Source organism: Lepisma saccharinum, chromosome 7, assembly GCF_977018435.1.
Source record: "Lepisma saccharinum chromosome 7, izLepSacc3.1, whole genome shotgun sequence".
Classification (NCBI taxonomy): Eukaryota; Metazoa; Arthropoda; class Insecta; order Zygentoma; family Lepismatidae; genus Lepisma; species Lepisma saccharinum.
In genome coordinates this window covers 97,730,057-97,742,434 of record NC_139235.1, presented here as the reverse complement: position 1 = coordinate 97,742,434, position 12,378 = coordinate 97,730,057, and the positions used below count along the sequence as shown (strand labels likewise).

General features: G+C 35.7%; 1 protein-coding gene across 2 annotated transcripts in view; it reads right to left on the bottom strand.

Annotated features, from left to right (window-relative positions):
• Positions 1 to 2,392: 2,392 nt before the first annotated feature.
• RabX5 (RAS oncogene family member RabX5) overlaps positions 2,393 to 12,378 on the bottom strand; it is an 84,510-nt gene continuing 74,524 nt past the window's right edge. For both annotated transcript variants that reach the window (XM_083125711.1, XM_083125710.1), the window contains exon 8: positions 2,393 to 10,876. In XM_083125711.1, the coding sequence (XP_082981837.1) occupies positions 10,809 to 10,876 (68 nt within the window). In that variant the 3' untranslated portion in view covers positions 2,393 to 10,808. The remainder of the gene's footprint in view (positions 10,877 to 12,378) is intronic.

Below are 12,378 nucleotides of genomic sequence, written 5' to 3'. Positions count from 1 at the left end.
ATAAAATAATAACATAAAAGTACACTCATGGAAACATATTACTTAACCCTACACCTTGTAGCTGGCCAGCAATTAATTAAAATATTACCAAAACCAGTAATGGTCAATCTGACCGTTACAGACACCATGGCTGCTCTGAACATTCACTCTTTATCCTTTCGTCGAGATCTTGCTGACATGAAATTTTTATACAAGATAATAAATGGCAAAATCAGAACAAATCTCCTAATCAGTGAATTCACACTTAGGGTACCCCAAAAGCAAACATGCAACCTGCAACTCTTCCACAACCCAACCACTAGGCTATCCCTTCTACAACGCTCCTTGTTTTACAGGCTGCCAGAAATCTACAGATATTTCCCTTCCAGAAAGTAATTTTTGTTTATTACTGACCAAGAACATGTAAATCTATCCCATCTTGTTATTGTTTTTATCTTTTGTTTCTACTTTATGTTGTTTCAGTGTGAAATGGCCAAATAAGACTGTATCTGAAACTCTTGAGTAAATAATTAAATATAGTATCTACAACAATTATTTGATGGACCCTCAAACAAAAAGCCTGTAACATTACTGAAAAAAATACTTAGTTTGAAATTTCATGTTTGTATGAGAGTAAATGCACATGCGAGTCAAGTCACATTTGCTGTAATTTAGAAACTTATATCAACTTGTAACCGAGATGTTTTGAAACTTATATCTTCAAATCTACATTCTGTCACTTGCCAGGTTTTACTCCAAAGGCTTTTATATATCAAATTTAGTTTTTGAGGATTGCTGTAATTACAATGCACCTTAGAAAATAAAGTATTTTCTAAAGCAAATTTGTGTTTTACCTATCCTATCTAAGAGCGTTACATATTTTTTAATATATCGTGAGTGAAATAAAAGTCTTTTGAAAATGTTTTCATTGAAACCTGCCAAAAAATTTCACCAAGATAACAAACCAACATCCCTAGAAGAGAATTGTTTGTGATCATGCACTTCGTTAGAAAATGTGGTTCACTTGGAGCAATCTTTATGAAATTTTGCATTTTAGGTGGAAGATGGAAGCATAACGTTGAGATGGACTTAAATCGGTAAGAATTTTGCCTAGGAAGGATAGACAGATGGAAGGCTTGTGTTTCTGCAGTCATAAACCTTTGGGTTTAAGAAGGCTAGGGAATTAGTTAGTCTGGTATAACGTGCATTTTAAGTAGATGTAAATATCTTGTAAGAAATATGACAATGGTATAGTTTAACTATTGCACATTTGATTAATACACAACTGTGGTTTTAGGTGTCTACGAGTAAAGGAAGTATTATTACTATTATTTAGACTTTCTATGTGTAAGTGCACAGTTACTTATGGATATCGTAGATAAATCTCAGCAAAATGTAATAATAATGGATATTTTCACTAATATCGTTAGGGCATCTGACTACCATGCGGGAGACCCAGGTTCGATCCCCAGTGGGGGAGAACCGGGATTTTTTTCAACTGTTCAAGCGGCTCCGGCATCCACCCAGCATCGTATAAAGTGGGTACCTGGAGGAAACTCAGGGGGGTAAAATCGGCCAGGGGCGTGGTGCTGATCACATCACCCCCACCATCGGCCATGATCAAGAATGTGTGGGGCCCTAACCCCACATCCCCTACACACCTTCATGGCATGGTGAATAGCACAGGGGAGATCTTTACTTTTACTTTTTTTATTTTCACTAAATTTTTTTAAAGCCATTTTAAAAATGTCTACTATTGAGCCTTGCAATTCCCCATGCTTATATGCGAATTCAGTGTTCATGGATTTCCACAAAGGAATTCCATCTTGTGCATAAAAAATTCCCCTTAACAACAAGGTTTGTCTCTCGTCAAATAAATACATGAAGATAAGGTTTTGTGTTTTGCAGAAAATTTTGCACTTCTAAGAACATTTACACTTTCGGGGCCTACCCTGTTACCTTAGATGAACCTCACATCCGTCAACATTATCCACAATGGTGCATAGAAAAATGGAGTGTGAAATATAACATTCCATATCATGATGTTCAATTTCATAACTTTCATACATGGAAATATCTCAAGGAGGAGGAGGATAATATCACCTTGCATACGCCCCTTCCTATAGGACTCCCTGGTGGCATAGTGGTAACGTCGCTGCCTTGTAATCAAGGTTCCTGGGTTTAATACCCAGTGGAGGCACATGGTGGTTTGGATTCCACTTTAAACTTAGGTCCAATCCTAATTACCTTACTGTGCATAAAGTGGACTTAAAACAACAATTCAAACTCAAACGCCCCTTCAGTTCTGGAATCACCTCTCCCTCTCTCCTTTTCAGATACTACACCGCTACTATCTTATACCTTAAATTTCAACTAAATAAATATAATAATAAGTACTTGTTCAAACTTTATTGTCAAAAAGTTGGACGGATTGTTAGCACTCAAAAGTTTGATAAAATTGTTTCCAAATTACTCTACATAAGAATACATACAAAATGTAAAAGTTGTTCATAATTTTATAAAATTCTAAAAAGAGCATAATGGTCAAAAAACAAGTCTTTTGTCTTGAAGTTACATGATAATACATATTTTCACTCATCTATGATAAATTCTTATAAAGAAGGGACAGAGAGAGAGCAAATATTTTTGCAGAACATTGGAAATACAGTTTCAAAATTAGTACATAATACAATTACTTTTATACATACAGTAAAATATTACATATTATTCCTTTAAATACAATATATTGGACTAGAAAAAGAATTGACACATTCTGAAATATGCTAAATTGGTTTCAAAAGTAAAACAGCAATATATGGCCACTCAACAAACATAAAAAGCAAAGACATGTATATTTAAGGTATTACATTACTTGCAAAGCACACATTCAATAAAGTTGATGTAATAATAATAATAATGTAATGATAATAACAAAGGAGATAACCCTTCAAACAAATATCAGTAAACATTGCACACAAGAGACAATTCCAAGTTCAATATGTTTTGTGTAAAAATAATTCAATAACAATAAATACAAGGTGCTAACATAAAAATTTTACAGCATTGAAAATTACTAGCAAGATTCCATCATAACATATACGTAAATAATATAATCTGAAGTCAATAAGTCATTATTTCAATTATTTACTCACTAGCATTTAAAAGATGCTGGCATATTCTTAATTACATTCACCTTGTTCTACTAAATTACATTCTTACATAGATAAAAATGTTTTCAAATATAGTTTATACATCAACAGATCTTCACAAATGGCATCTATGGCACAATTCAAGACTACTATGTGAAAAAGAATAGCTCAAAGAAATGAAGGAAGACTATTAAATTGCACATCATAAGAACAGTAAAATATAAAAATAATAAAAAGTACAATTTCTAGCACAGGAATAGAAAAAGACGTAATGAAAATATTAACATTTTTTCTTGTCATTATTTTTTAAAGATTCTTGTTATCTTGTCTGGATAATACTCTGCCAGGCTAAAAAAATATTCTAGCAAAATATGATTCTTGCTCAATAATTTAAGCATGTTCAAATTAAAAAATGTCAATGAACTTTAGGCCAGCAGCACACCGGATCTGAAGAGATGCAACGCAATACCACGAATCACAAAGCAACATTGCGAGACCAAATTACCCAGTCATTTGTTGTTTTGTCGCAAACCGTCGCAGCGTGACTCGAGTCAAATGTTTTGTCCGGTGTGTGGCTGTCCATAAAAGCCTTGTATTAAAACTTCCCAGTCAGTTTGCAACAAAAATGACTCATCACACTGCATCGTGTTGGATTCGGTGTGTGGCTGGCCTTTTAGAAATACATCTTGAATAATGTTTCACCTCTTAAATAAAAATGTGTTACATATTTTTTTTAGAATCAAGTTCAGCCATGATTATGGCTTGAACTGGCAATTCTGTACTTCGAGTAAGATTGCCTGTAATAATATATGGATGCGAAACTTGGTCCCTTACATTGAAAGAGGAACATAAATTGAGAGTATTTGAAAATAAGATCCTTAGGAAAATATTTGGGCCTAAAAGGGATGAGGAGACAGGTGAGTGGAGAAGCTTACATAATTTAGAACTACATAATTTGTATTCATGTCCAGATAGTATTAGAATGATTAAATCAAGAAGACTTAGGTGGGCAGGCCATGTGGCACAAATGGGAGAGGGAAGAGGAGTTTACAGGATTCTTGTTGGGAAAACTAATGGTAAGAGACCAGTAGGAAGACCAAGATGAAGACGGAGGGATAATTAAAAGACACTAAGTTGCTGACCAAAGCAGATATATTAAGAAATAAAAACACTTAACAAGTTTTTAGTTTAGATCTTCCTCTGAGGAGGAGCCTGATACAGGGTTGAAACGTTACTTGTTAAGTCTTTTTATTTCTTAATAAATCTGCTTTGGTCAGCAACTTGGTGTTTTTTTAATATGGAAACAAGGCTTAATTATATTACAGGAGGGATAATGTTCAGATGGACCTAAAGGAAATTGGAAGGTATGGAAAAGAGTATATAGATCTTGCTCAGGATAGGGACAGATGGAAGGCCTATGTTGCTGCAGCCATGAACCCAAAGGTTCAAAGAAGGCTAGAGAGTTAGTTAGTTAGTTACAGCTTATGGCATAGACGTAACTATTAGAGAAGTTCAAGGGTTCAGACCCCACCCCTCCAAACCATCTGGAAATTCTTGCTGTGCTGATGTCTAATAGGCATTTTAAATAAATATTACAGAGCCTATAATAAGATCACAATCATTCTTAATAAAGAGAAAAAGTTACAGAAAAACTTGAGAACCCTTTACCTTAAGAACAACTTCTCATTAGTTACCGGTATTGTGAATATTTTCACTAAATCATAAGAACAATCACAATAATAACCACTTAAACAATTCCATTTGTCTACTTATACAGTATTGTGCAATAACTTAAATCTCTATATTCTACAGGCATATTATATGGTGGAAATACATACAATGTTACTTTCTTTCCTAATGTAAGTGCAGTTGCAATCCTTCAAAACAGTGTGCAATACAAAACTAGATTTTTGTCACAAAGGAAGCAATAATATGACTAGTACAAAACAGTTCTAATGTTTTGTTTAACAAAAGAGCATAAATCACATGAAGAGCTAATTGTGATGATAATCCAGTATACCATAACACCATGTAAGGCCAATATGTCACCAAATATAAATATATGAAGCCATACTAGTATTAGCTTTGTTCATATACTTTTGTCATATTTCACAACCCAAGTTTGCGGTCTCCTATATCACATATACTCATAACAATTTCATCCTAGTATGTCCATTCACTGTATCACTTAAGAACAAAAATTCCACAATATAAACCTTATGTATAAAATGTTGAAATAATTGCAGGATTATCTTGTCAAAGATTGGAAGGCACCAGGGTCATGACAAAGATGGTTTCTGACACACAAGTTATAGTAAAAAAAATATATAATACATAATTGGAGTAAACACTACAAAATCCTACAACGTATATATGCTAACTAGCATAAAATTGTTAAAATTGTAGTAAAGTCGTACATAAGACACGTACTATACATCAGGAGCTAATAAAGTAATTGTTACCAATGTTATATTAGCAAAGGGTATGGCCACAAGTTTATGGTGAATAAACAATAAAGATTTCAGTATAAAAACTAGGCACATTTCGGGATTAAAAGTGGTATATAAAATGGCATTTCAGTGCTAAAATGGTGAATAAAACCCTATATTTGATTTAAGCACTATACTTATTGCATAAAATAAACACTTCCCTTGTAATAGAACATTTATGTGGTTATCAGTGTGTTAACTTTATTCCTGTGTAAAGGAGTTTATTTTTGATTCTCAAACATTTACAACTGAAGTTATCAATTTTCCATGATTTGCTTAATTCTCAGGATAATTCAGACTTCAAAAAGTGTTGCGTCACTTTGTGACACGACTTGGTAGGAAAATGCACCTCTCACCTTTCTAAAACATCAAAAATAAACATTACAGTGTGTTATTTCATATTTCTATTTTCTTTTTTAACGAAATATGCATGTCTCTAGCAATGGGTTTAGCTACAAGATAATAAAATGCAACAGGGCCACAGACTAGCTCTTTGATAGCTGAGTTAGTTAAAATAATCGAAACTTGATGGTAATATATTGAAACAATGGAATGTTAAATAATACAGAACAATCTATATGAAATAGCTTATGGCACACAGATTTATATATTATACACTATACAGTGAAAACCTTTGTAAAAACTGCTGCTCAACCAGTCAACCTCTGCCAACTTTATAATGTACACAAGTTAGATTTCTGTGTAAAATTTGTTTTATGTCCATTCGAGATATACTGCAACTTCTCATTGCCATTGGACATCACTTGGTGAAACAGAATTGGTACATAATGCTGAAGACCAAAGTAGATCCTTTCATCGGGGGGGATTCAAATGTCTTGCCACTAAGAGAGCTTTCATGCCGAAGTGACAAGCAACAGATGGACCTTTGGAAATAAATTCACGGACTGACACAGCAGGTTGCACATGCCACTTGTCTCTCACTCAGACTGGGCCATTTTCTCCATGGTGTGCATCCTTCTTTAAGGCTGTAGAGACCTCTGTCACTTCAGTGTGAAACTCCCACGTCAATTGTCATTTGTAGTTGCCACTTCAATTTGAAAGCTCCCTTGGACATTTTACGTAGATTATCCATGTAAATCACAGTTCTACAGAGCAGATATTCAATCAAAAAGCTAGCTGTTTGAATATCACCGCAGTGGACTAGAAGACTTATTAACACCTCTATTTATTACATAGGGTGACCCAAAAGTCCCGCACCATACGTGTATGACGATAAATGTGAAATGTTTGCGATTTCTTCTTGCAGGTGTACTATGTTGACTACTGAGGACCGGATAGAAGTCATTCAGCTATGCGGACGCACTGCTTTTAGGTAGCCACACACTGCAAAATTCATTGGCTTCTAATCTGGGGATCGGGGAGCTATGCAAGATGAAAGTGGTACAGTGTGAAAATCTGTGTGAGCGAATTGCTTCTGAGTGTCGTGCTATTTTGCCGGACTTGGTGGCCAAATCCTGCGAGCTATGGGTGACCGCCTACAGTTGTGTTTTGGCAATGCTGGCCAACACATTGACCAAATAATGTAACACAGCATATGGTGTGGGACTTTTGGGCCACCCTGTAATATAATCACACTACAAATAATGCTAATTCAGGACATAAAAAGAAGGTATTTCCTGTACAACAGCACATCACAAGAATATACAGTGTAGTAAAAATATTGTAATGCATTGAAACAAAACGATACCAAATGATAATAGATGACAAACAAAATAATAATTATTACCACAAACAGAGGAAAAGAATACACAAATTGGACAAACTATTACTTACTCCCATTGTTTACTTTACATAAACTATTTCCTACTCCCACTGTTTACTTTACAACACTATACAACAAATTAGAGTGCTGCAATGAGCATTTTTAGCTTGAGCGGCACATAGTTTGCACGGACGACTCTAGATAGTGTATTGAATTGACAAATTCTTACCTCGAGCGAATAACGCTTGAACAGGCAAGAACGAGTGGTACACGCTCAAAGCCCAGTAGTACCCATGTAACTGTAATTTTTCTGTGGTAGTTGGCCATCAAATATGGATCGTGAAGTGAAATACGCAGTGAAATTGAAACTTAAGCAAACATAGGCATCATCCGTATGTTAAAATGTATTTTACTCTATCTTAGCAATACATAGAGATACGAGGCTCACTCTGAAAGTTTTGAGATCGACAACAATAAGCCAACGCAACACACTGCTGGCATCTCCATATTTAGATTGGCATTTCAATAGCAAACTCTGCAAGTTTCAACTTGCTCCAACGATGAGCTGAGTCAGCATGATAGTTTACACAGAAGCAGTTGAGGTTTCGTTTTGAGCAAGGATGGATCTGAAACGAGAGCATTTCCGCGCTATGATTTTTTATGACTTCAAAGTTGGTTTAGGCAAGAGCGAGTGTCGTGAAAGATTGCACCGTGCATTTGGGGATCTTTGCCCTTCACAAGCCACCATCTATCGATGGTTTACAGAATTTAAGAGAGGAAGGGACTCCCTTGAAGATGAAGATCGTTCAGGGCAGCCTGCAACAGCCACAACAGATGAAAATGTGGCGAACGTTGAACAAATGTTGAGAGAAGATCAACAATGTACATATATGCAGAATTAGACAAGCCTAAATATTGGATCGGCAGCAGTTAGACAGATCCTGGATGAAAAACTTCATGTCAGGAAGATTTGCAGTCGCTGGATCCCCCACAAACTAACAAATGAGCAGAAAACGACACGAGTGGATTGGTGCCAGGAAATGTTGGACAAATTCAGTGGAGGAAGATCAAAAAATATTTTTAACATCATAACAGGTGACAAAAGCTGGATATACCAATATGACCCTGAAACGAAGCGGCAGTCATCAGTCTGGGTCTTCCCTGGGGAGGATCCTCCAAAAAAATGAAGAGATCAAGAAGTGTTGGCAAAAAGATAATCTGTTCTTTTTTCTTTACTAGTAGGCACATTGTGACAGTTCCCTTGAAGAACAAAAAACAGTCACTGCCAGATGGTACACGACAAAATGTCTGCCCAAAGTGTTCGATGCGTTGAGGAGGAACCGTCCAAAGACAGGCCTGCACGGAATCATGCTGCATCATGTCTCTGCTCACACCGCAAGGGAGACAACAGATTTTCTGAACGAGTCAAGAGTCAAAAAATTACACCATCCCCCTTACAGACCTAATCTGGCCCCATGTGATTTTTTTTCTTTTTCCTAAAGAGAAAGAAAACATTTGTGGTCGTCGATTTAGCTTACCTGAAGCTGCGGTGGCTGCATATGAACAGTGTGTTTGTAGCATGACGCACGACGTTCAGCATTCAATGGTTTGAACGGATGACACGTTGTATAGAGTGTGGAGGAGAGTACTTTGAGAAGATGTAATGGAAAGAATTTTTTTTTTTCATTTTAAGGCTTCCATTCTCAAAACTTTCAGAGTGACCCTCGTATATGTAAATGAAATAGATGATTATGGGCTGAATCTGCCAGGGCAGATTTTTACACACTGAATATATTTCTATGATTATTGTCGCATTGAAATGGTATTTGATTCTATTCATTCGAGCATAGTATGCTCAAGCTTGGGAGACTCAATCGACAACAAATGAACTGCTTCATTACAGGAAACCTGCAGATATCACAATGTAGGTGATTTCGAATATGCAACTGCCTATTTTCATGAGAGCTTGTAGCTGAGAGCCTGCACTGAACAGAACAATACTGTTATCTACCAGGATGTCTTTGTTCAAGTGAAGAGTTCATTCCCAAGCTAAATTCACTCCCCATATAAGAAAATGTAGACTGATAATAAGAGACATTGTGACATAAAAAGAAATAGCAAATAATCATCTAATATTTAATGCATTGTACAGGGCTCATTCATTATTTCGTTGTTCTTTCTGGACATGTTTCATTTTTACAACCCAGAAGTGTCTGTGACTGTACACAGGAAAACACAGGCTCTTTAACTTTGGTAAAATTCTCAACTTTAACTTAAAGTGACTGGCACAATCATACACAAATAGAAAACAGAAAAATTTTGCTCCACACATACACAGAAATAGAATTTCCATCATAACTAGCATGTATTATAAAAATTAGGATAGGAGACATTTACAACAACCATGGTTAGGTGACTGTCATCTCTTCCAACCTTCTGTGTTTCATCAATGCACATGTTATGAATATGAAAACAGTGCATGGGAGTTTTATATACACAACACATCCACCCCCTTCATTGGTCAATTTCATCTTCAAAATTGTAAGGAAGTTGTTGCTTATTATTTCTTCTACAAACAAGAAATCTTATAATTGTGTGAACATTAGTAAAAATAGTTCTCTATTACCTTATAATCTTAATGGGAAATTATCCACTCTCAATTTGTCATATTTAACACTATATTTTGAGAGAATACATCATCAGGTGAACTAATTTCTTTTTTCAGTAGTGAGAATTGAACCTGCGACGATCCTACACTATTGACCTACACTAGTGTGCTAACTACTATTCTAGGATCAATTTCACAAGCATGCATGGTAAAACACATGCATTTGGAAATTTACAGTAATGGTGATATTTATATCGGAAACTTCGTTATAAAAGTTAACAACAGATTTCAATTCGACCACTTGGTTATTTTATGGCAAAAATATTCCCTATGTGATGCATGTAAAAAAAACAACTAAAAAGTTGCTGACACAAGCAATATAAACAAAAAAAAAACAATATTATAATCATAATTGCATTATCAATACAATCAGAACTTACAGATTATTAGGATCTTCTATTGTAACTCCTATAATTTCCAACTGCTGATTTATTAAAAATACACGTACTGTTCACTTCAGTTCACCTGCTACACACATAAACAGGGCCTTTAATACTGGTGCATCCTATTTTGATGTAATATAACAATCATATAAAAATATAGGCACAATCAATGCCTATAACAAGGTTCAAAATCTCTAAAAATAAAATTGGAAAAATATAAAAATAGAGATTTTTGTGGTCAATACTCAATTCACCTATTGAGTAAGAATCTGATGATATCTTAAACTTAGTTTAAGTTCATAAAATTTGTTCATAAATTGTTCATAAAACTTAGTTTAAAAAATACACGTCAGATCTATTGTTAGTTTCAAATATGTTAACTAGTATAAATAATTAAATGTCCTAGGAATATTACATCTATGAACTACAACCCCCACATTTCTTCTTGGGAACATTAGAAGGCACTCGTGATGTTTTCCCAAGAGCTGGAAATTAAAAAGAAGGAAAGAGTTACACTTAAATATCAAAAAACATTACTTTACCCTACACTAATCAGATACTCAAAAAGACTAATAATGGAGCTTGATTTTTTTCCAAATGCGATAACAATGAAAATCTTAATTGCTGCACAAAAAATATGTTTATATGTGTTGAGTAATAAGTTCTGAAAATATTTTTCATCCATTAAAAATCGCAAAATAATGCAAAGTTTTCATAAAATGTAAATTTTGGCCTTCTTCCCAAATTTCAACACATTTTAAATATACAGTAATATTAGTTCTAAATTTTTGGCAGAAGCTTGGCAGAAAAGTGAGTACTAATATTTCTCTGTGTCCTCCTCCGTAGTCGAGCGGGTTAAGGCGTTCACTCGTCTTGAGATTGTTCACTGCGGGACGGCGTAGGTTCGAATCCGGCTCTGGTCGGAATTTATTTGTCCTACGTATAGGGCCGGTGGCAACCCACCATCGTGAGGAAATTGGGAAGCTCTGAGTGAGTGAGCGTAACCCGGTCGAGAAGACCTACTATAACGGCTGGGGGTTCGTCGGGCTGATCACCCGTCACCCCAATACTGGTCTAAGACCTCCACGCTATAACAGGTGACGGAGGAACAGTGTGGGAGGGAGACCAGCAGTCGGTAGGTAAGCCAAGGCCCTCCAAGGGCTGTAGCGCTGTGGGTTTAATATTTCTCTGTATTTATTTACTACCACATTGCTTATTTCCCAAAACATCAACACATTTGCAAAAATCCAACATTTTTTGTTTTAAGTTATAAAAAATAAAGTGCACCATACTTACGTGTATTTACAATGCAAAAAAAAAAATAAAAGTAAAGTGTTCCCCTGTGCTTAGCACCACGCCATGAAGGCATATAGGGGGTGTGGGGGTAACGCCCCACACTTTCTTGATTCGGTCGTGAGTGGGGGTGATGTGATCAGCACCATGCCTCTGACCGCCTATACCCCCCAGGTTTCCCCAGGTATCCATGTTATTTGACACTGAGTGGGCGCCAGGGCCGCTTCCAACGTTAGAAAAGTTCCCGGATTTGAACCGGCCGGGGATCGAACCCGGGACCTTTAGCATGGTAGTCAGACGCGTTACCAACTGAGCCACCGCGGAGGTTTTCTAAAATTTTACCCAAAAGAAAACTTTGGTGCATGTAACCACATGTAAATAGACGTTACCCACAATTTTTTACTTTCTATGGGAATGTTTTGCATTATCAAGCAAAGTGGTGGTCATCATATATCATCATATAACCATAGTTTTTTGTGGCATGAGAAATAGTGGAAAATATCTTCCTCAAAAACTGTTTCCAACATATGAAACTATCATGAACAGGTGTAGGCCATGTGACCTACAATTTCAAATACTAGTTTAAAAGCTGCAAAATAATCTAACACAATTATTTTTAGTGGTTTTTATTTTATTTTAACACTGACGTTTCGTCCTGGTTTCCCAGAACTTTTTCAAGCTACACCAAGATATA